Source organism: Gigantopelta aegis, chromosome 15 (genome assembly GCF_016097555.1).
Source record: "Gigantopelta aegis isolate Gae_Host chromosome 15, Gae_host_genome, whole genome shotgun sequence".
NCBI lineage: Eukaryota > Metazoa > Mollusca > Gastropoda > Neomphalida > Peltospiridae > Gigantopelta > Gigantopelta aegis.
In genome coordinates, this window is record NC_054713.1 from 18568934 (window position 1) to 18593933 (window position 25000).

Here is a 25000-nt window from a genome sequence, read left to right on the forward strand (position 1 = left end):
TTTCGCGCCACATTTTCGCGCCCCCGACAAAACGTGTGAAAAACATAGAACATGAAGTCAATAGCCTAACCGTTTGAAAAGACGTAATGTCATTATTCCTGTGCACAGAATATCTCTCGGTCTGTCGTTCTGTCTATCCGTATGAATTTCTGACTTTGTCTGTCTGTCTGTCTGTCTATCTGTCTTTGTCCAAGACCAAGTTTCTACTAAATCCGTACAGACACGCATCTATTCTGACAGACCTCTTTTTTTGTTGTTGGAAAAACATGTTTACACCAAAACAGAAAAATATTACAAAATTATACGATGGAGTTGTGTTAGCAATTAAGCTCTTTTTGTTGTCTGTTATCAAAGGCTGTGGTATGTGCTATCCTGTCTGTGAGATGGTGCATCTAAAAGATCCTCTCTAAACTAAGGCAATATGTCTGAATTACCAAATGTTTGACATCCAATAGCCGATGATTAATAAATCAACGTGCTCTAGTGGTGTCGTTAAACAAAACAAACTTTAAACTTAGCTCTTGAGAACCCGGAGAATCGGACGGAAAAAAATAGTGTATGTTCTATAATTATGTGCACATTTGCCAACATCTGTACAAATATCAATTCAGCAAATAACTGCTTCGAAGGAAATTTTACATTTTGAACTTTTTTAGCCCGAATCTGATTGGGGGGGGGGGGGGGGGGGGTATGTTTGTGCGGGTTTGATGGTAACCTGACCTTAAACGAGACAGCTGATAGTAATTTATTATAACATATTTTTCTGCCCAAGTAAAATATTAATTCATGAAATAATTCTTTTTTTCCCAGTGAAATAGCAATTCATGAACTAATTCTTTTTTCCCAGTTCTCTTTCAAGTGAAATAGCAATTCATTAAATCATTCTCTTTTTCCCCAGTTCTCCTTCAAGTGAATTCTCGAAAATATACTTTTCTTTCCAGTTCTTCTTCAAGTGAATTTATGAAATCATACTTTTCTTCCCAGTTCTTCTTCAAGTGAAATAGTAATTCATGAAATCATACTTTTCTTCCCAGTTCTTCTTCAAGTGAAATAGTAATTCGTGAAATAATACTTTTCTTCCAGTTTTTCTTCAAGCAAAATAGTAATTCATGATAACATACCTTTTTCCTAGCTCTTCTTTAAGTGAAATAATAATTCATAAAATCATTCTTATCTTCCCAGTTCTTCTTCAAGTGAAATAGAAATTCACGAAATCATACTTTTCTTCCCAGTTTTTCTTCAAGCAAAATAATAATTCATGAAATCATACTTTTCTTCCCAGTTCTTCTTCAAGTGAAATAGGAATTCATGAAATCATACTTTTCTTCCCAGTTCTTCTTCAAGTGAAATAGTAATTCATGAAATCATACTTTTCTTCCCAGTTCTTCTTCAAGCAAAATAGTAATTCATGAAATCATACTTTTCTTCCCAGTTCTTCTTCAAGTGAAATAGTAATTCATGAAAAAAATCTTCCCAGTTCTCTTTCAAGTGAAATAGCAATTCATGAAATCATTCTTTTCTTCCCAGTTCTTCGAGTGAAAGCATATTTTTCTTCACAGTTTTTCTTCAAGTGAAATAGTAATTCATGAAATCATACTTTTCTTCCCAGTTCATCTTCAAGTGAAATAGTAATTCATGAAATCATACTTTTCTTCCCAGTTCTTTTTCAAGTGAAATCATATTTTCCTTTCCAGATCTTCTTCAAGTGAAATAGTAATTCATGAAATCATTCTTTTCTTCCCAGTTCTTCTTCAAGTGAAACGTGTCCAGCAAGCGACAGACAACTGAAATGTTTTCAAAACAGAACAACGATGGACAGTCCTACTGCATTAATGAAGTTTAACAGCGATGAGGTAAACACCTTGAACACGGTAGCCATGGAAACATGTTTCTAAGTAACCAAGGATGGGATGCAACGTTTAAAGGCGGCATCAACATTAAGAGTAATCAAAAGCGCACCTGTATACATTATTTCTTACACACCGGTTGGTGAGAATACCATTCGTTATTTTTGATGACACATATATGTTAACGCATGTACTTTTTCTAACAATTTCAAGACATACGACTGGCTGCTGCTAGGTGATGACCAGGTCACCAATGCCATACATCCAATAACAAAACAGCATGATAGAAATCGATTACTCTGTGACGTATAGTTAACCTGACAATCATTTGTCTGTGACGCGTATGTGCAAGATCTGTAAATAACTTTTAGTCGAAAAAAAAAGGGTTAAAATATGCTTAAAACCTGCTTTTTGAGGATATGTCAGAAATAGAATAATGCATTCGTGTCCGTTAAATACCATTTATCTTACAACTCGTTGTTTAAAAACGTATCCAACTCGCTTTCATTCGTTAGATACATTTTAAAACAACTCGTTGTAAGATAAATGGTATCTAACGGCCACTCATGTATTATTCTATTTCTTACATATCCTCAAAAAGCAGGTTTTAAATAAATTTTAAAAAAAATTCTATATATATATATATCGGGTGCCCGAAAAATAAGATAATCTTTCTGAATATGGAATTTTTTAAAAAGATTTATTAAAACATATTTTATTGCTTTTTAAAGAACAAATGAATCAGGCACAAGTTATACAACTTACTAGGCCTTCTCCATAACATTGATATTTCAAACCCATTACTAAATGAACATTTCCCACCTTCGGTGAAACTATTAGGCCCATAGGTCTGTTGTTAAAATAGCAACAGATTCAATATTGTTACTTGGAAAATGCGATGCCAGATGGCAGGGCCCAATTTCACTCAACACCGTAAGCCTAGTTTTGCACGTAAACGTAAATCTACGACTAAAGCACAATTCTTATTACTATTATAGTTCAACAAATATAGTTACAAGCATATATATTTCATTTCCCTTCATCCTTAAAATGCTCCATAATTTTGTAATTATGTACTTTTCTTCGTGAAATAGGTGCCAAACACGTGTAAATGTATGCGCGGCATAACTGCTAGTCGCAGACGTAAATTTACGATGTTTTGTTAAATTGGCTGCTGTGCAGTAAATGCAATGAACGTCGCATTTGTTTTATATTATATTATATAATATATTATAATATATAATAATATATTATATAATATTATATAATATATTATAATATATTATAATATATTATATAATATTACTTTATTTCTTTGTTTTTCTTTTCTATTGTTTTTTTCTTCTGAGGGGACATACTTGTAATAGGAGTAAGGAAATATTTTATTTAACGATACACTCAACACATTTTATTTACGGTTATATGGCGTCAGACATGTGATTAAGGACCACACAAATATTGAGAGAGGTAACCCGCTGTCGCCACTTCATGGGCTACTCTTTTCGATTAGCAGCAAGGTATCTTTTATATGCACCATCCCACAGACAGGGTAGTACGTACCGCGGCCTTTGATATCCCAATCGTGGTGCACTGGCTGGAACGAGAAATAGCCCAATGTGTCCACCGACGGGGATCGATCCCAAACCGACCGCACATCGAGCGAGCGCTCTACCAATGGGCTACGTCCCGCCCTGTATTTGGATTAAAGCAAACTGCCAAATGCCAACAACGAATGAGACGACATTTGGCGAATTTATTTCATTATCAATTAACCATAAACCAATTTAAATATCGCGCCATTTATGTTTACGACTCTTCCCTTTTCGATACCTGATGAGGTAAACAGCGGTTGTGAACAACATACATCCACTTCTCTTAGTGTGGTAAACAGAATTGTCGTCGAAGTCAGACAATTAGCTATGCAGCTTGCCGCCTTTGGTCTCCCTGGTGTATCTAATTAATATGTCCACTTTCAGGGTCGACGGAATAAACTAGTACATCGATTTCGTTGTCCCATCGGTCCGTTACCATCGCTAACATAAAGCCATGGGAAATATACATTGACGTTGACGTTCCATTTTATTGTTGTTTGTTTGCTGTTTTTGTGTTCTTGTTTTTTCCAGTGCGTGTGTGCATGTGTGTGCGCGTGTGTGTGTGTGTGTGTGTTTCTTGTGTTGTTGTTGTGTGTGTGTTTCTTGTGTGTGTGTGTTTCTTGTGTTGCTGTTGTGTGTGTGTGTGTTTCTTGTATTGGTGTTGTTATGTGTGTGTGTTGTATGCGTTTGTTTCTTGTGTTGTGTTGTTTTGTGTATGTGTGTGTGCGTGTGTGTTGTGTGTTTCTTGTGTTGTGCTGTGTTTGTTACATGTGTTTGTTTCGCGTGTTTGTATGTGTGTTTTTTGTGTAGTTTGTGTATATGTGTGTGTGTGTGTGTGTGCGTGCGTGTGTGTATGTGCGTGCGTGCGTGTGTGTGTCTGTCTGTGTCTGTTTGTGTGTATGTTTGTTTCGTGTTTGTTTCGTGTATGTGTGTGCGTGTGTGTGTGTGTGTGTTTCTTTCGTGTGTGTGTGTTTCTTTAGTGTGTCTGTGTGTGTTTGTTTGCTTCGTGTGTGTGTGTGTGTGTTTGTGTATGTCTGTCTGTATGTATGTGCCTATGTGTATATATGTGTGTGTATGTCTGTGTGTGTGCGTGTGTGTATCTATGTGTGTGTATATGTGTGTGTGTGTCTCTCTCTCTCTCTCTGTGTGTGTGTGTGTGTGTGTGTGTGTGTGTGTGTGTGTGTGTGTGTGTGTGTGCCTACCATAACTATACAGTCTACCTTATATAGACCTTATATAAACATGCATACCCAATATTTTAACAAAACATTGCTATGTTAATTATATGTTTATTCTTTAGATACATAGAAACACATTATTGCTAGATACATGTTTTACAAGACCAACTTCAACTGACGAATGTGTATACGTTTACGACATGCCTTATGACTAGTTTAATGCGAAATAATAGTACGAGTTATTGTACGTGTTTTCGTATGATATGTTTTCTTGGGTAAACCGGCCTCGGTGGTGTCGTCGTTAAGCCATCGGACATAAGGCTGGTAGGTACAGGGTTCGCAGCCCGGTACCGGCTCCCACCCAGAGCGAGTTTTAACGACTCCATGGATAGGTTTAAGACCACCACACCCTCTTCTCTCTGTCTCTGTCTCTCTCTCTCTCTCTCTCTCTCTCTCTCTCTCTCTCTCTCTCTCTCTCTCTCTCTCTCTCTCTCTCTCTCTCTCTCTCTCTCTAACAACTAACTCACTGTCCTGGACAGACAGCCCAGATGGCGGAGGTGTGTGTGCCAGCGTGCTTGAACCTTAATTGGATATAAGCACGAACATATGTTGAAACCAAATGTTAAGAAATTGGCCGAATTTAGGCTTTCACGAAGTTTTGATTACTTAAATTCAGAGCATTACCACACAGCATGCACGCAGCCATTCAGACTAGTCTACCAGCCAAATCTGGATTCAGCACTTTTGCACAAGTGTTCGGGTAGACAAATGCCAATAGTGCCAACTGTTATGGAGGAGGGGTCTATTGGGGTTAACATTAGGGTGGATGTAGGGTCTGAAAGTTGTATGATTATTTTTACAGAAGCGTTTCCATGGTTACCAACAAAAACGACCACTAGTAACAAAATTTGTTGTAACTCCTATAAGCTGTTTATTATTATAGAAGCCAGAAACACACTACTCTGGTGTTGGATGAAAGGTCTGGTCATCCGCTAAATAATAGTAGCCATTATTGTTAGTAAAGAGCTAATTTGCATACATTATTACATCACAAATATTAAGAAGTGACCTTTAAAAAAAAAAAACCCACAAAAACCCCAGTCGCTTTTTATGTTTAACTGTGCATGTTTCCAGCTCAGTGTACTGTCATTTAGTAAAACCAGGGCTTCTAGATTATGGTAGCCCCACTCCCGTGGCTAATGATATTCAATGTTGGGCTAGTAAATAACTTCTATTGGCATGCCCGATGGCTAGTAAAAGGTTTTCAAATGCTGCATTGTAGTCTATTTTGTAAATATGAATACGCTGCCTCCACTCCCCACCCTACCCCCACCCCCCTACACCACAATCTCAGTGTTTTGGCATGCAATAGCTGATTAATAAATTAATGTGTTCTAGTGGTGTCATTACAGAAAACACATTTTAACTTTTTAACAGACACTCTTCAAAAAAGGTAGGGGAACTCTAATAAGAATTTACAATTGCCAAAATTGTAAGGTATATTAGCTGTGGGGAATGGTTATATGATAATAGTGAATTAACTGGGAAAACATTGCAACCGGTAGTTCAGTATTACAGTAGGTTTTATGACCACCAAAGATCTTGAAGGACGATTGGGGTCAGAAGTGAAATTTGAAAGTTGCCGTTTAGTATCAGTAAATCGCAAATTCAAACAATAAAAATGACTAAAAACAAAACAATAACAACTGTATGATCAACTGAATGAAAAAGATTGACAGAAATAATGTTTCACAGTGATTAATGGACCTTCCTGAAAATGGTCAAAATCGAGAATGATACCCCACGCACGTGTATGAGGCAAATGCGTGATGCATGTGCAAACTATGGAATGTGTTTCGGTGTCTTGATAAACAGACCTGAACGTTCTTTATTAGGATGTTTGTGGTCAAAACGTATGTAATAGTTGATATTAACATTAATATTTCAGGTTCCCCTACCTTTTTGAAGAGTATATCTTAGTTGGATTTTTTTTGGCAGCCCTACAATAGTTTAATTGGTTGACAACTCAGAATTTTGCCTTTGTTAAGATCATGCCACACCCTCCCACACAATTCGTACCACCGAACTGTAACCATCACTCTCTCGGTTCCGTTTAACCCTGCCGCATTAGCAGACAGACAAACAGACAGACAGACAGACAGACATTGTTTATAAACGAACAATCTTAATATGATATTTGTAGAACAACTGCGCTATGTTCCGATATCACTTATAATGATAAGCATTCTTGGTTTTAGACGTGTGTCCAAATGAATGCTATTGAGTTGCCCAAATAGCATTGTCATTACAAACCGTCCTCAGTGGCGTCGTGTTTAGGCCATCGGTCTACAGGCTGGTAGGTTTTGGGTTCGGGCACAGACCAGTGATCCATAACTGGTTCAACAAAGGCCATGGTTTGTGCTGCCCTGCCTGTGTGAGGCGCAAATAAAAGATCCCTTGCTGCTAATCGGAAAGAGTAGCCCGTGTAGTGGCGACAGCGGGGTTCCTCTCAAAATCTGTGTGGTCCTTAACCATATGTCTGACGCCATATAACCGTAAATAAAATGTATTGAGTGCGTCGTTAAATAAACCTTTTCTTTCTTTTTTCTTTGTCATTACAAAATAATAGAATAATAGCGGCGACTACGTGTTGCAATCTTTACCAGTATACTATCTAACTGTTACACCGTATGTTTATGCTCGTGTATACTCCACATTGTCAATATATGATTTCTAATAATATGTATTTATTTCCGTGAATAAATAAGATGTACGATATATATTCGGTGTATATGTTAAATTGGATACACTGCAAAGTCACAATTGTCACAAACTCTGATATGGAAACTATAGTGTATGCAAATGTGTCTATGGTTCCTGTATATTTTTACAAGATCATGTTCTGTAGTGTCATGAAAATGATGGTTGTGTTTTGGCATTATACTCCAAAGATCTAAATGTATGTAAATACACCAAATATATTCTCAATCGTTTCTCCGTCATGTTTATACTATCAAATTCCGCAGCGTCAAAAAGGTGTTATTTGTCCATCACTTAATCCGTTGTTCACATTCGCATTATCGGGCCATAAACACGTAAAACAGCTTCGAGATTGACACGGGAGCTGTAAAACATGTAATTTCGGAACAGCCATGCCAAGATTGATGATAACCATTCGCACTTGTTTACCCATTTCCTTCGACTCATGTGCAAAACAAAGTATTCAAATCTGACACGCCGTGCGTCCTTGCTTGCAGATGAAGAAACCGGAAGCCGTGATTAGTGTGGATCAAAGTCACGTGACAACCGCTAGACTGGGAATGGCTTTACGGACGCAGTTGACTGGCTGTTACTCGTCGGAGACAAGCGTAACAATTACATATGACGCGGATATTGAGGTATTTTACACAATCGTGTATAAGGCATTAATTCGAGGCTAAACAATTTATGAAATGTATTGATCGCGCATTAATTTTAATAACTCGAGTGTCCTGGCGTCTCATTCGAGTTGTATTTGAGAATATATCTAGAGCAACCTTAATGTTACAAACAGTCAATTTCGAAAGTTTTGACCACCAAGTATTTGTATTTATTTATTTCTATCTGGTGGCATTAACATTTATTAATATCTACTCTTGATATTAAACGTACAAACAGAAACAGGCGTGTCGGGTTTTTTCTTGTAGTGTTTGTACTAGTCACTAACATATAGGTTTACTGTCAGAAGTTAACTGATAAATTATCTTTGCCTGTGGCGTCAGAGTTAGGAAGATTTTTGCGTGTTTTAATTACGGTATGTGGCGACAGTCTGTTTGTCGAAAATTGACAGTATGTTACATAGAGTGCGCTCTAGCTTTGTCCTCACTTGATATATCATTTCACAATACCATGTATATAAGTATTAGGCTTGGTTTATTGTTTATTGATTCGTGGTTCAAATTCGGGTTTTTTTTTACTTCTTTTCTTAGCACAAAAATCGTTATTTATTCATTGATCTATTCATTGATATATATATTCATTATTCTATTCACCCATCCTCTTAATTTTTTTTTATTTTTTTTTTTTTTTTATTTTATTTTTTATTATTATTTTTTTATTTTTACTTTGTCTTGTTTTTCTCTTCTTTTCTTTTCTTTTCTTTTCTCTTCTCTTTTTTTTTCCTTAGCACAAAAACCCTGGCTATTTCCATTTAATATCGCTAAATATTCTTAACATTTAATTCATTTTCCATTTTTAACTTCGCAGTCGGAACCGAACCAGCAACCAATAGTGTGTGAGAACTGGCGAGCGAGGATGTTGTCAGAACGACGTAGCAGCTTCACGTTGAAGTTGTCGCAGCTGGAGACGGAGTCGTGTCACGACCGCGTCATACAGTGGTTTGAGCGGAGCACGCCCGACGATGACGACGTCACGTTTTGTTTTGATGCGACGACGTCGAGACAAGTGGAGATTTGTACAGGAAACAAGAATTCAAATTCCACTACTTGACAGAGAACAGAACTTACCTCATAACTAAATACAGCACAACTCGTGTATCGATAACCGTGGTATTTGTTTCCATGTATGTAGAAACGCAATGTAACATAGAGGGTCATTTCATTTCCAGCCAGGACTGTGACGTGTATATTAAAGGCCAAGGTTCGTGTTGTCCTGTCTGTGGAAAAAATAACTTAAGACAGAGGTCCTTATACACAAACCAAGACTAAGACTTACATATTAAACATCAAGGTACGTGTTGCCCTGTGTGGAAAAATGATCTAAGAGGAGGGGGTTCTTTCATACCAAACAACATTATGACTTGACTATAAAATAATATGGTACGTGTTGCCCTGTCTATGGAAAAATAATCTAACAGCGAGGTTCTTTCATACAAAACAACAATATGACTTGACTATAAAAGAACATGATACATATTGCCCCGTCTGTAGAATAATCTAACAGATGGGTCCATTAGTACCAATCACCAAGGTACGTGTTGCCCTGCCTGTGGAAAAATACTGTATCAGAGGGGTCCTTTCGTACCAACCAACAATTTATGATTTGAATACAAATGAACGTGGTATGTGTTGCCCTGACTGCGGAAAAAATAATCTAAGGCGAAATTTCGTACCAACGAAGATCATATGACTTGAATATAAAACACCATGGTACGTGTTGTCCTGTAGTAGAAGAAGTAACCTAACAGAGCGTGTGTCATTCAAATCAGCACCACTTGTATGTCAAAGATCATGAAATGTGCTGCCACGTCTACAAACGTTATCTAATTTCGTTTCAAATTCAAACAGGTAACATCGATTCACAATAAATCACAAAAATCACAAAAAGTTTATTGTCAAAGACACGAGAGATATACATCAGTTACATTGCCTTAAATCAAAGATTTGACAATAAATTGTTATTATAATAAACAAAGTTTCAAGTAATAATAATGTTCTATATGTTGTTAGAAGTGCTGAACTCATTAACCTAAGCTGCTCAAAGGAAAGGAAGGAAATGTTTCATTTAACGACGCACTCAACACATTTTATTTACGGTTATATGGCGTCGGCTGCTCAAAGGAAGTCATTTCTCAAAGGGCACCAGTAATAATTTTGAACAAAGACGCTACAGATCTGCATAATTGATGTAGAGAAAAAGACAATACCAAACATTAAGACGACGGGAGGTTAGATAGCTATTATTTGAACGAAACTGCAATTTACCAAGCTATAATGATGCAAATAAAATGACACTAGTATGACACATCTTATTGAAGTTTATTGTTGGAATTTATGATGTCTGTTTTTCTTAAACGCAAGTGTTTAACAGACACGGCGGAGCAGGGGGTGGTGGTGGTGGTGGGGGGGGGGGGGGTGTTCTGGGGCGCTCTATCTCCCGACCAGTAATTCTGAATCAAAACTGTTATTGGTAGTACATTTTTAGGCAGAGATGAATTTTACTTGCAGAATGCAGGAAATTGCATTTTCAGGACAACTTTATCACAATTTTACGGGGGAACATACACCCGAGCTTCCTCATAACTTTGCTTTGCGCCCACGATCTCAGTCAGCGCCCCCCACCCTCCCCCCAATGTCTACTTGCTTACGTCTTGTAAATGTATATAGCTGCATGCGTATACGGCTAAAAGTGGTTTTGTAAATTTGGCCATATATATATATATATATATATGTATGTATGTATGTATGTATGTATGTATCTATCTATCTATCTATCTATCTATCTATCTATCTATCTATCTATCTATCTATCTATCTATCTATCTATCTATCTATCTATCTATCTATCTATCTATCTATATATCTATCTATCTATCTATCTATCTATATATTACCTACGAGGTACAGCATAGCGAGGGTCATATTCATCGTACGATTTCCCTCGTATGTCATAACTAAATCGTATGTTCTCCTGGCACTGTCGTTTAAGGTAGTATCTCACTGGGCTGCCACTGTTGGCGACAAATTGCGAACGGCATTATCGAGGGAGTTTCCAAAATGTCTCGAAACGTTCGCGGGGTTCTCAATTTCCTCGCGTGAGTCGCAGGGCCTCGCTCTCGTGTCGCTGGAATTTTGAACATATTCAAAAAATTCGCGCGACAAATTTTCTCTCAAAATAGTGTTTCCAACCCTTCTCAATTTAGTTTCCGTGAGTCGGAAAGTGCGAGAAATATGACACAACTTTGTGAGGGGTTGGCGATCTATGAAACTAAATTGTGACTGATTGGAGACAAAAATGAGAATCTGACATTTCGGGCGTGAGACAGGCGCGAACTGCTCTAGGACCCATGGGAGCGCGATAAAATTGCGAATCAATTGAGAATAAATTGCGAAGATTTTGCGAAGAAATTGCAACATAACTAAGACACTTTGTGACTTAATTGCGACCAAAAAATGTGCACGACATTCGCACGAATGTCGCAATTTATTCGCAGTTTCGCAATTATGTCGCAATTTGTTTGCAATTACGTCATATGCCCCACGTGATCTGGCCATATATAAAGCTTCTAGCAAACGGCTCGCGGCCATTTTCTAGAATTCACGTTGACAAAACTGCGACCGACAGTTTCACCATGCCATCCAAGGGCAAGAAAGGCAAGGCTAGGGGTAGGGAGGCTGCTGCCCCTGCCCTTGCCCACGGGCCCCTACAGAGGAAGCGGAGCCAGTCCCAGCGCCTGCTGTTTCTGATGAGGACTCGGAGGGTTCCTCAGCCTCCCAGCCTGCCGCAGCCCAGGAGAAGAAGAAAAGAAAGAAGACAGCCACAGCTGATGGAGACAGGCAGTACCCCTTGAGAGGTGGACAGCAAGATACAATGACTTAATCACTTATGACAAGGCACAACAGCATTACAAGAACAAACAAATGAAGACACAACTTATGCAGGAGTAGAAGCCTTTGTAGTTGTAGTACAGACTGCCAGAGTGAGGTGGAGCTTGCATCCTCACATGTTTGCCATCTATCAGTGATGGAAGTTTGTCTGAGAAGCCCTGGGCCACCTCCTTCCACTCGTCTTCTGTTGTGAGACACTTGAAGGTTGTCTCGTGGTAGTGGTCGTAGATGGCTTGGCACACCTCTGGCACAACACTGACGATGGTGTTGGAGACCACCCGGAACCCATAGGCCAGCGACTTGTAAGAGTCCTCAATGGCTAGATACCTCAGAGTGATGGCCAGCTTGAGTCCAGGGGATAGAGGCTTTCTGCATTTGGTTGTTTTCTTCTGAAGCCAAGGGGTCAGGTCTTCCACCATCTGGTTGAACATCTCTGGGTCCATTCTGACAAAGTTCCTGAAGGACTTGACATCCCTCTCTCTGAGGTGCTTCATGAGCTTCTCATACATGCCATACTTGTGTCTCTTCAAGAGCCATTCTCTCACCCACACACTCTTCCTTTTTCTTTCTTTTCTGACCCTCCTTTCCCTGGCTTTGACCTTGGCCTTCTTGACCGTAGCAGCAGCAAGGAGACATGCTGCAGCCTTCAGCATGTCAGCTTGGTCCTCATCCAGGATGGGGTCCTCATTCAGCAGCTTCTGCACTTCTCTGAGGTCCATTTCGTTTGAAGTCTGATGACAAAATGATTGCTGGAATGGGGAGAGTCCCCGTATTTATATGGTCCCGATTTCTCAATTGTCACGCATAACTGTCGTGCTACTGTTGCATGCCGGGAATTCGTGCGACATTCGTGCGACATACGTAAATGTGTCGTAAGTACCGATTCAGTGTGATTCCAACTGAAAATTGTCGCTAATTCGCGTATTTTCTCGCAATTTTGTGTCTCCAACTAGTCGTGAGCTGTCGCAGCCCAGTGAGATACTCCCTTTAACGATTGGCTGTTGTAAGAGTACATTTCTTAATGATTGGCTGACACGACATTCCACAGATACTACTTTCTTCATTCATACATTTTTACTACGAGTGTAATGACAAATACGTGTTTTTAATTAATTTAATAAAACATTAATTTATTATTTATAATAACTTGTATTATATTACGATGTTGTTGTGACACATCAAACACTTAATTATAAATATAACGTTCACGACTGTTAGAATTCTATACTAAGGTCGACGATAGTCACTTGTCGCACCCTTGTTTTGGCTTCGTACATAATAAATGTAGCATATCTTACCGTAATTTCACTTGAAAGCCATATTTAGTAAAAGGGACAATGTTTTAATCACAAGATTTTTTTTCAAACACATTCAGGTGCATTAGTAATGTTCAAACAAAAATATTTCAATAGCAATTTTGCATTGGAATTTTTCCAGCATTTTTAAAACGGAAACGTTACTGTGAGGAGATGCAAAGTAACGTCAGTGGAATACTGACGTCATTCAAATTCAAAATTAGCTATATTATTACAATGCTTCGCCACATTAAAATAAAAATTGGTCTAATAACCTTGACCCTTGTCAAATTTCTATAACAAGCTGGCAACACTGTTTACAGGTTGGGTTTTTTTTTTTCATAATGATATATCTGGAGAAAATATTAAGTTTAAGTTTTAAAAGATGAAATAAATAAAAAGTACCTTTTGTCAAATTTATCATATCAAAAAATTACCATTGGATATGTTTTATTTATTGTGTACGAAGCCAAAACAAGGGTCCAAAAAGTGACTGTCGTCGGCCTTAGCAGACGACAAAATTGTGTAGAACGCAAAAATGGCTACTAATGATCGAGCAAATGATCTCTTCAAAATTGACGGAAGACTTGTTGGTAGAGTGCTTAGCATTATCCAACCCCTGGGAATATTAAATGTCTTAAATGTGCAAGGTACTTTCAATATTAACGCTCTCGCTCGGGAAATATGATAATTTAGGCACTCGTGTCGTAAACATCGTCTGTCATGGACACTCATATAATTAGCCCGAGTACTCTGACTGTAAGAGAGCTAGACGGACATTTGGACAGTTATACGCTCTCATTACAGTCAGAGACCAACCTATGTATTTTTTTGCAATTCCTGACAACCAAAAAGTCAAATACCTTTACATCGATCATTTTCGAGTTAACTGATAAAAAAAAAAAAATCCACATATTAATCACTAATACACATACTACAGAAAGAAATCCGACAGCACCCACATTCAGCTACGCTTCGTGACACTCCGTCGCCATAATTACAAAGCTCGGCGATCTATTTCGATTCCGCCTTGTGCAGCAGTTACAGGGGCCGTCTCATACCCCCCCCCCCCCCATCCCCCCCCCTCTCTCTCTCTCTGTCTCTCTCTCCCCCTCTCTCTCTCTCTCTGTATGTATATCTGTGTGTGTGTGTGTGTGTGTGTGTGTGTGTGTGTGTGTGTGTGTGTGTGTGTGTGTGTGTAATAAAAAGTAATAAATGTCAACATTTCTAGATAGAAATATTTGTCTGGTTTTGGAACTGCAATCTCGGACATCTTTTATCATTCAACAGAACATCCGCATTAAACGTTTTTACTCTGGTTCACCAAATGTCCTCCGTACCCTTTTGGTCATATACAGAAGGCAACTTCCTTGATAGTTCGTACACTAACTTACATCGTGTTGCTGAGGTGAATCTAATATGGCGTCTAGGCGTTGGTTAAACGTCAGTGACGTTGCTGTCGATGTAGTGCATTATGTAGGTATTCGTGTGTCAAGTTGTGACGAGTTATAATTCCGGCTAACTGAAAATAATGATGGAAAATAATAAAATAGAATTATACGAGAGAGAGAGAGAGAGAGAGAGAGAGAGAGAGAGAGAGAGAGAGAGAGAGAGAGAGAGAGAGAGAGAGAGAGAGAGAGAGAGAGAGGTTTCGGGCATATTAAGTATACGAAAAAGAATAACTAGAACTAGAAAGAACAATAACAACGAGAAAATAATGACTAAATATTTTAGGAAGAATAATAGTTACAATTATAGGAGTGGGGACCATTCCATGCATGTTCGCAGGGTGGGTGGGATGTATCTGAGTTACTAGTTTAATGATGACGGAGCTGCAGGGACACTTTATTGAAAATATGTCAATTTTATTTTATGGATGGTAAAGAGTTAGAATATTTAGAACTGACAACCCAGAGTTGGCGATATATGCATTATTTGAAATACATACTTTATAATATAATCAACCAACAACAAAACAAAAAAGAAACTCTTTACAGATTTAAATTTGTCGAACCCATCCTGAATGGCAGTCCTCCTGTATACGAACCAAGAAGGATCTATATCCTTCTGTGGTGTGGCAGTCCATATTGGCATAGCCCGAATTTTATTGTTTTATTTTATTTTTATTTTTTAAATTATTATTTTTAAATTTTGTATCATTATTATAATTATAACTATATTTATAATAATAATAATAATAATAATAATAATTATTATTATTATTATTATTATTATTATTTATTATTGTTATTATTATTATTATCTATTTATTGTTTTGTTTTGTTGGGTTGTTTTTTTTTTGGGGGGAGGGGGTGGAGGGGGTGGGTGGTACAATACATTGTTTATGAACGTAGTGGGGAAAAGGATTGTTTTTTGGGGGGCATGACCCGCCGCCTTCATAGGGTCATGCCATGAAAACTAAGAGCATGTCTGTGTTTCATGGTACCAAACAGAACCTTGGTCGAAGAGATGTGATTTATTATTATTATTATTATTATTATTATTATTATTATAACGGTTTTGTTCAGATTATTTCCTAGTAATGTAAATTAGAAAACCGGAAGTTACCTTTCCATCATGGCCGACGACCGGAAGATGACGCAATCCCATGCTGCGGAACAGGTTGAAGACTTGCGGCACGGCGGTGTCTGGGTACACGGTGTACGGACACTCGTTCATGTACGGACGCATGTCCTGTAATTAACACAATGACAGGATAGAGTGATAATGATGGTGATGCTGTTCATCGCCCTATTTTACAAAGCGATCTTAGCGCTAAGACCATGTTATGTGCAGAGGCGGGGCGCAGCTCAGTGGTACAGCGCTCGCCTGATGCGCGATCGATCTAGGATCCATTCCCGTCGGTGGGCTATTTCTCGTTCCTGTCAGTGCTCCACAACTGGTTTAACAGAGGCCGTGGTATGTACTATCCTGTCTGTGGGGTGGTGCATATAAAAGATCCCTTGCTGCTGATCGAAAAAAGGGCATCCCATGAAGTGGCGACAGCGGGTTTCCTCTCTCATATCTATGTGGTCCTTAACCATATGTCCGACGCCATATAATCGTAAATCAAATGTGTTCAGTGCGTCGTTAAATAAAATATTTCCTTCCGTTACCGTAGGTGCCTAGCTACCTTATGCACTTCAGGTGATCTTAACGCCAAGATTGAACCTAAAACGGGCCCCTTTTTACCAGGGAATGCAACCGAGCAACACAACAACAACAACTACAACAACAACAAAATTATAAAGAAAATTATATCATCATTATCATCCACATTCTTCTTCTTCTTCTTCTTCTTCTTCTTCTTCTTATTATTATTATTATTATTATTATTATTATTATACACCAGTCATCAGCAATTCACTGTTTACCTTTAACCAGTTTTATTTTTGTTTAACGAGACCACTAGAGGACACTAATTAACCATCAACTATCGGATGCAAAACATCTGGTAATTGCGACACAGTCATCAGAGAAAACCTTCTATATTTAGCCAGTAGCAGCAAGGGATCCTTCACACGCACTTACCCGTAGACAGGACAGTAAATGCCAAGGTATTTGATGTAGCAGTCAACGGGAACTGGTTGGGACGGGAAAACCTATCCAGAGATTAGGTCCACCGGAGGGCTTCGATCCATCGACCCATGCACATCAGGTGGACACCCTGAGCTAGATCCCGCCCTCTACTTTTAAGTTGCAAGAAAGTTCTACTTTTTTTTCTGTTTAAAGAGACAGACCCTAGTTTTTAAACACTAAGGCATATTTTTCATCTAGACCCTAGTTTCAACCCGTGAAAATGGACAGTAAGTTAGGTTAATTTACAAGAATTGGATACAACAAGTGAAATAAGAGTCTGTGACGTTGAAATACTCTTAAAACTAAACTAAAACGCGACTCCATAACCGTTACTTCTCAGACGCACGTGCGTTTTTAAAAATATGAAAAATGCATTTTGTGGTATTAGAAACACCAGGATGACCAGAAACACTTCGGTTATATGGAAATGGATAATTTAAACAATAAAATATAAGTAATGTTTGATGTCAGTGATCATAAACGGCTCTAATAGTGAAATATATGTTTTAGTATTTAAAAACTAGGATCTGTCCCTTTAAAGATGCGACAATTGAAACTTTCTTCTTTCATATGGGGTCACTTCACAAATCGTCGGTCGGACGGGCACAATTAAGCCCCTTAGAGTTAGTCATTACGATCTTTGCTAAGCAGGCCTGTTCCTTTCAAACAGAATATTACACAAGGTCATAACGTCAGGAAGCGTCATTTTAATCTTAAACTTATTTACTATTAAAATATATGTAAATATTATAATATAAAATATTATGTTAAACACACGCAACAGCTGCTCAGGGAAAAGAACAAACCTGGTGATGTACAAGTTAAACAATTGGCGAATTTGGCAGTAATACCTATATAGTCCAGGGGCCAGGTCGATTTATCTATGTCGGAGAGTCAGGAAGGTTTGAATATTGATTCTTATGTAAAACTATGTGTAGATTTCAGATCTGCAACTCGTACTTGCCTGAACCTATACGTTAATTGGGAATTTGCATACTCTTAATGGTACGTCAAAGTAAATTTGTGTTAGATCTGTTGCTACCCCAAAACAACAGTCCACGGGACAGACACCTAATTTCAGTTATAGGGGATATTGAACTCTTTAAAATGTTTTTTTTTTTTTTTTTATGACGCGCTCCCAACTTTCCATATTGATTTGCTGTATTTTCATAATTGGTCAATTTGACCTACATTTTCAAGGTCAAATGAAGATAATTGTTTCTGAATATATAACATATTGTAAATGACACAAATAATTGGTTTCTTTTAATTCTTTCCAATAATATTGAGAGAGAGAGAGAGAGAGAGAGAGAGAGAGAGAGAGAGAGAGAGAGAGAGAGAGAGGAGGGAGAGAGAGAGAGAGAGAGAGAGAGAGGGGAGAGGGAGGAGAGGAGAGAAGGGGATAGACAGAGGAAGAGAAACAGACTGATGGAGACAGAAACAGAAGTATACAGACACACAGACACACAGACACACAGGAACACAGAAAAATGTAAAAACGACAGATACTTTTCGCATCGCATTATAATGTGCACTCATTCTGGGTCATAGTAAAATTCTTTAGTGTATGAGATAAATGATTTTGCGCAAGCGTATAAAAAAAAACAAAGAAAAAAAACAACAGAAGCAAATATACTTCATACACAAACAGAAATCATTCCACTTTAAACAAAAGACTCCTCGAAAACAGTCCATAGATTTAAATCGGAAGTAATTCATTCTTCAATGTTGCAGTTTTGTCCGCGAAACACACATTGACATATACTGAAATAGATGAAAGTCGATCGTAATTGTTGTTTTCCATGTATGTCGTAGGCCGTATATTTATTTCCATTTTCAATACAACCTCTTTATTCATTATTGAAAATGCCCCACAGATTAAAGCCTACTGACTTGACTTCTCTAAGTAACTCTTAACGTATTTTAGCACTGGTCGACTCTGAGCGGAAACACAAAAGATACAAACAAAGAACGTTTAGCTTTGGCCTTTAACAGAAGCTGGTCGATAGAAATAGGATTTAGTTCTTATTAGCTTCGGAAACAAAACAAAACACATTAACACATTTGCAGTAAATAACTTCTTTCCCCCAAACGTACCCTATGTCATTAAGAACACATTATTTCATATATTCAGTTGTAGGTGAACGTATTGCTAAAATACACAGAGGACATAGTTGTTACATTGATGGTTATAAGATGAAATTAATAAATAAATTGGACACATTGTTTAGGATTTTTTGTTTTATTAGTCGAGATAAAAAATAGTGTTTCTGGTATGTTCCGGTAATGCTGATAATCGCGAGATCAGTAAATTAAATATATCTGTGTCAGCATTAATGTACACGGTTGTACTCATAGGGCGTGGGTGTGAACAACGTTTCAGCGTGATTTAGTCAGAAGACTGTTAAAGCACGCCTGTCGTGGACATAACCGCCGACTTCGCCAAATAGCTCTAAGACATTTCATTTCAACTTATTTTCGTGCTTTTATATCCAATTAAGGTTCAAGCACGCTGTTCTGGGCACACACGTCAGCTATCTGGGCTGTTGTTAGTTGGTTAGTGGTTAGTGAGAGAGAGGAGGATGGAGTGGCCTACGGTTATATGGCGTCAGACATATGGTTAATGACCACACAGATATTGAGAGATGAAACCCCCTGTCGCTACTTCATGGGCTACTCTTTTCGATTAGCAGCAAGGGATCTTTTATATGCAGCATCCCACAGCCAGAACAGCACATACCACGACCTTTGATATACCAGTCGTGGTGCACTGGCTGGAACGAGAAATAGCCCAATGGGCTCACCGGCGGGGATCGATCCCAGACGCTTTACCACTGGGCTACGTTCCGCCCCTGATAGTTTTAATAGATACCACCACTACTATGATTCAAATATCTCGAAATAAAAAATTTTAAAACCTAAATATATATTTTTGCGTTTCTTTTGTTGTTTGGTATAATTCTTTGATCTGCTACCGTACTAATGACTGATATTAGTAAGCATCTGATTAAGAATTACAAGTCATTTTCGGAGCAAAGGTACGGTTGATGGGCAATGAACGCTGTCGTGCATATAAATACTTGCAGTCAATTCTGTAATGACAATCAGCGTCATAACTCATTCATAACAAAAATATATTTTAACAATGGCTTCCCAATCTTACACCCGGATGTTGGATTACAAACTGGATTGGTTGCGAAGCCCACCTCTTTCGGTGCTCCTATTCGACCCCCCAGGTCTTAAATATATAATATTAAGTTAATAAAAAATAATTGGTATTAATATATTTATCCATTAGGCTATGTAGTGCCCTGAATTGTAATAAATTACCTGAATTGTAATACCTGCTCTGAATTGTAATAAAAACTGTCCTGAATTGTAATACCTGCCTTGAAATGTAATAAAAACTGCCCTGAATTGTAATACCTGCCTTGAAATGTAATAAAAACTGTCCTGACTTGTAATACCTGCCTTGAAATGTAATAAAAACTGCCCTGACTTGTAATACCTGCCTTGAAATGTAATAAAAACTGTCCTGAATTGTAATACCTGCCTTGAAATGTAATAACAACTGCCCTGAATTGTAATACCTGCCTTGAAATGTAATAAACACTGCCCTGACTTGTAATACCTGCCTTGAAATGTAATAAAAACTGTCCTGACTTGTAATACCTGCCTTGAAATGTACTAAACACTGCCCTGACTTGTAATACCTGCCTTGAAATGTACTAAACACTGCCCTGACTTGTAATACCTGCCTTGAAATGTACTAAACAATGCCCTGACTTGTAATATCTGCCTTGAAATGTACTAAATACTGCCCTGACTTGTAATACCTGCCTTGAAATGTAATAAAAACTGCCCTGACTTGTAATACCTGCCTTGAAATGTAATAAAAACTGCCCTGAATTGTAATACCTGCCTTCAAAATGTAATAAAAACTGCCCTGAATTGTAATACCTGCCCTGAAATGTAATAAAAACTGCCCTGACTTGTAATACCTGCCTTGAAATGTACTAAACACTGCCCTGACTTGTAATATCTGCCTTGAAATGTACTAAACACTGCCCTGACTTGTAATACCTGCCTTGAAATGTACTAAACACTGCCCTGACTTGTAATACCTGCCTTGAAATGTAATAAAAACTGCCCTGACTTGTAATACCTGCCTTGAAATGTAATAAAAACTGCCCTGACTTGTAATACCTGCCTTGAAATGTACTAAACACTGCCCTGACTTGTAATACCTGCCTTGAAATGTACTAAACACTGCCCTGACTTGTAATACCTGCCTTGAAATGTACTAAACACTGCCCTGACTTGTAATACCTGCCTTGAAATGTACTAAACACTGCCCTGACTTGTAATACCTGCCTTGAAATGTACTAAACAATGCCCTGACTTGTAATACCTGCCTTGAAATGTACTAAACAATGCCCTGACTTGTAATACCTGCCTTGAAATGTACTAAATACTGCCCTGACTTGTAATACCTGCCTTGAAATGTAATAAAAACTGCCCTAACTTGTAATACCTGCCTTGAAATGTAATAAAAACTGCCCTGAATTGTAATACCTGCCTTCAAAATGTAATAAAAACTGCCCTGAATTGTAATACCTGCCCTGAAATGTAATAAAAACTGCCCTGAATTGTAATACCTGCCTTGAAGTGTACTAAAAACTGCCCTGACTTGTAATACCTGCCTTGAAATGTACTAAACACTGCCCTGACTTGTAATACCTGCCTTGAAATGTAATAAAAACTGCCCTGACTTGTAATACCTGCCTTGAAATGTAATAAAAACTGCCCTGACTTGTAATACCTGCCTTGAAATGTACTAAACACTGCCCTGACTTGTAATACCTGCCTTGAAATGTACTAAACACTGCCCTGACTTGTAATATCTGCCTTGAAATGTATTAAACACTGCCCTGACTTGTAATACCTGCCTTGAAATGTACTAAACACTGCCCTGACTTGTAATACCTGCCTTGAAATGTAATAAACACTGCCCTGACTTGTAATACCTGCCTTGAAATGTAATAAAAACTGTCCTGAATTGTAATACCTGCCTTGAAATGTAATAACAACTGCCCTGAATTGTAATACCTGCCTTGAAATGTAATAAACACTGCCCTGACTTGTAATACCTGCCTTGAAATGTAATAAAAACTGTCCTGACTTGTAATACCTGCCTTGAAATGTACTAAACACTGCCCTGACTTGTAATACCTGCCTTGAAATGTACTAAACACTGCCCTGACTTGTAATACCTGCCTTGAAATGTACTAAACAATGCCCTGACTTGTAATATCTGCCTTGAAATGTAATAAATACTGCCCTGACTTGTAATACCTGCCTTGAAATGTAATAAAAACTGCCCTGACTTGTAATACCTGCCTTGAAATGTAATAAAAACTGCCCTGAATTGTAATACCTGCCTTCAAAATGTAATAAAAACTGCCCTGAATTGTAATACCTGCCCTGAAATGTAATAAAAACTGCCCTGAATTGTAATACCTGCCTTGAAGTGTACTAAAAACTGCCCTGACTTGTAATACCTGCCTTGAAATGTACTAAAAACTGCCCTGAATTGTAATACCTGCCTTGAAATGTAATAAAAACTGTCCTGACTTGCAATACCTGCCTTGAAATGTAATAAAAACTGCCCTGACTTGTAATACCTGCCTTGAAATGTACTAAACACTGCCCTGACTTGTAATATCTGCCTTGAAATGTACTAAACACTGCCCTGACTTGTAATACCTGCCTTGAAATGTACTAAACACTGCCCTGACTTGTAATACCTGCCTTGAAATGTAATAAAAACTGCCCTGACTTGTAATACCTGCCTTGAAATGTACTAAAAACTGCCCTGACTTGTAATACCTGCCTTGAAATGTACTAAACACTGCCCTGACTTGTAATACCTGCCTTGAAATGTACTAAACACTGCCCTGACTTGTAATATCTGCCTTGAAATGTACTAAACACTGCCCTGACTTGTAATATCTGCCTTGAAATGTACTAAACACTGCCCTGAATTGTAATACCTGCCTTGAAATGTACTAAACACTGCCCTGACTTGTAATACCTGCCTTGAAATGTACTAAACAATGCCCTGACTTGTAATACCTGCCTTGAAATGTACTAAACAATGCCCTGACTTGTAATACCTGCCTTGAAATGTACTAAATACTGCCCTGACTTGTAATACCTGCCTTGAAATGTAATAAAAACTGCCCTAACTTGTAATACCTGCCTTGAAATGTAATAAAAACTGTCCTGACTTGTAATACCTGCCTTGAAATGTACTAAACACTGCCCTGACTTGTAATACCTGCCTTGAAATGTACTAAACACTGCCCTGACTTGTAATACCTGCCTTGAAATGTACTAAACAATGCCCTGACTTGTAATATCTGCCTTGAAATGTAATAAATACTGCCCTGACTTGTAATACCTGCCTTGAAATGTAATAAAAACTGCCCTGACTTGTAATACCTGCCTTGAAATGTAATAAAAACTGCCCTGAATTGTAATACCTGCCTTCAAAATGTAATAAAAACTGCCCTGAATTGTAATACCTGCCCTGAAATGTAATAAAAACTGCCCTGAATTGTAATACCTGCCTTGAAGTGTACTAAAAACTGCCCTGACTTGTAATACCTGCCTTGAAATGTACTAAAAACTGCCCTGAATTGTAATACCTGCCTTGAAATGTAATAAAAACTGTCCTGACTTGCAATACCTGCCTTGAAATGTAATAAAAACTGCCCTGACTTGTAATACCTGCCTTGAAATGTACTAAACACTGCCCTGACTTGTAATATCTGCCTTGAAATGTACTAAACACTGCCCTGACTTGTAATACCTGCCTTGAAATGTACTAAACACTGCCCTGACTTGTAATACCTGCCTTGAAATGTAATAAAAACTGCCCTGACTTGTAATACCTGCCTTGAAATGTACTAAAAACTGCCCTGACTTGTAATACCTGCCTTGAAATGTACTAAACACTGCCCTGACTTGTAATACCTGCCTTGAAATGTACTAAACACTGCCCTGACTTGTAATATCTGCCTTGAAATGTACTAAACACTGCCCTGACTTGTAATATCTGCCTTGAAATGTACTAAACACTGCCCTGAATTGTAATACCTGCCTTGAAATGTACTAAACACTGCCCTGACTTGTAATACCTGCCTTGAAATGTACTAAACAATGCCCTGACTTGTAATACCTGCCTTGAAATGTACTAAACAATGCCCTGACTTGTAATACCTGCCTTGAAATGTACTAAATACTGCCCTGACTTGTAATACCTGCCTTGAAATGTAATAAAAACTGCCCTAACTTGTAATACCTGCCTTGAAATGTAATAAAAACTGCCCTGAATTGTAATACCTGCCTTCAAAATGTAATAAAAACTGCCCTGAATTGTAATACCTGCCCTGAAATGTAATAAAAACTGCCCTGATTTGTAATAACCAGAGCTGCCTTGAATTGTAATAAGATACCGACTTGAATTGTAATAACACAAAAATGGAAATGAAAGTGTGTTTAAACAACACCGCACCGCATTTCTTCAATTTGAGGAAGCTGAGTTTATTGTATTTTAGACAATCATTACTACCACATAAGCTTCTCCTTTCGACTATCAGCAAATAGGTTTGTTACTCGCACTCAAAAATAGCATATGATATACCAGATGTGGAGCTGATATACCAGCTGCTCATCAGTTGTAATTACAAATAACATGTTAAAAGACGAATGAAAGGTGTAAAATAAGAATAACAATATAAACATAGCATTATTACAATCAATCAAAGGAGAATATAATAGAATAAGTGTAATTCGACTTAACAAAATATGCTTCACGTTTTTTGAATACTTTCGATAGATATTTACCTAAATTACACACATCTTTAATATTATTTGTACTTAGTGATATGGACCATTTGAGAATAACCTCAGGTGTTTTATGGGCTATATCTAGCCTAGTCGTAGAGCGATCAATCGAGGTGCTTTTGGGTCATGTGATCGAGCCTCCTCGATGGACTCATCGGTTTTACTCATCCCAACCAGTAACCCATGCTTGTTTATTACAATTCTGGGCACTACAGGCTCGTCGCAATTGTTCCATATTACATTTAATAAGTAAATATATTTGGCTACGGCACA

At 37.9% G+C, this 25000-nt stretch overlaps 1 protein-coding gene and 2 long non-coding RNA genes across 5 annotated transcripts in view; 2 read left to right on the plus strand and 1 right to left on the minus strand.

Annotated features, from left to right (window-relative positions):
• Positions 1-1811, plus strand: part of LOC121390105 — a 6561-nt gene extending 4750 nt beyond the window's left edge. Inside the window, exon 4 of the long non-coding RNA XR_005960166.1 lies at positions 1745-1811. This is a non-coding gene — a long non-coding RNA (uncharacterized LOC121390105). The remainder of the gene's footprint in view (positions 1-1744) is intronic.
• Positions 1812-7927: 6116 nt separating this feature from the next.
• LOC121390286 lies at positions 7928-10357 on the plus strand. Its single transcript, XM_041522072.1, has 2 exons — positions 7928-8015; positions 8863-10357. The coding sequence occupies exons 1-2, from the start codon at positions 7938-7940 to the stop codon at positions 9103-9105; spliced, it is 321 nt and encodes a 106-aa protein (XP_041378006.1). The 5' UTR covers positions 7928-7937; the 3' UTR covers positions 9106-10357.
• LOC121390288 overlaps positions 9151-25000 on the minus strand; it is a 19761-nt gene continuing 3911 nt past the window's right edge. For 2 of the 3 annotated variants that reach the window (XR_005960192.1, XR_005960190.1), the window contains 2 exons: positions 15806-15931; positions 14395-14759 (listed from right to left, as the gene is read on the minus strand). This is a non-coding gene — a long non-coding RNA (uncharacterized LOC121390288). Of the gene's footprint in view, positions 9268-14394; positions 14760-15805; positions 15932-25000 lie in introns of those variants that run through there. The other variant, XR_005960191.1, reaches the window with a different exon arrangement.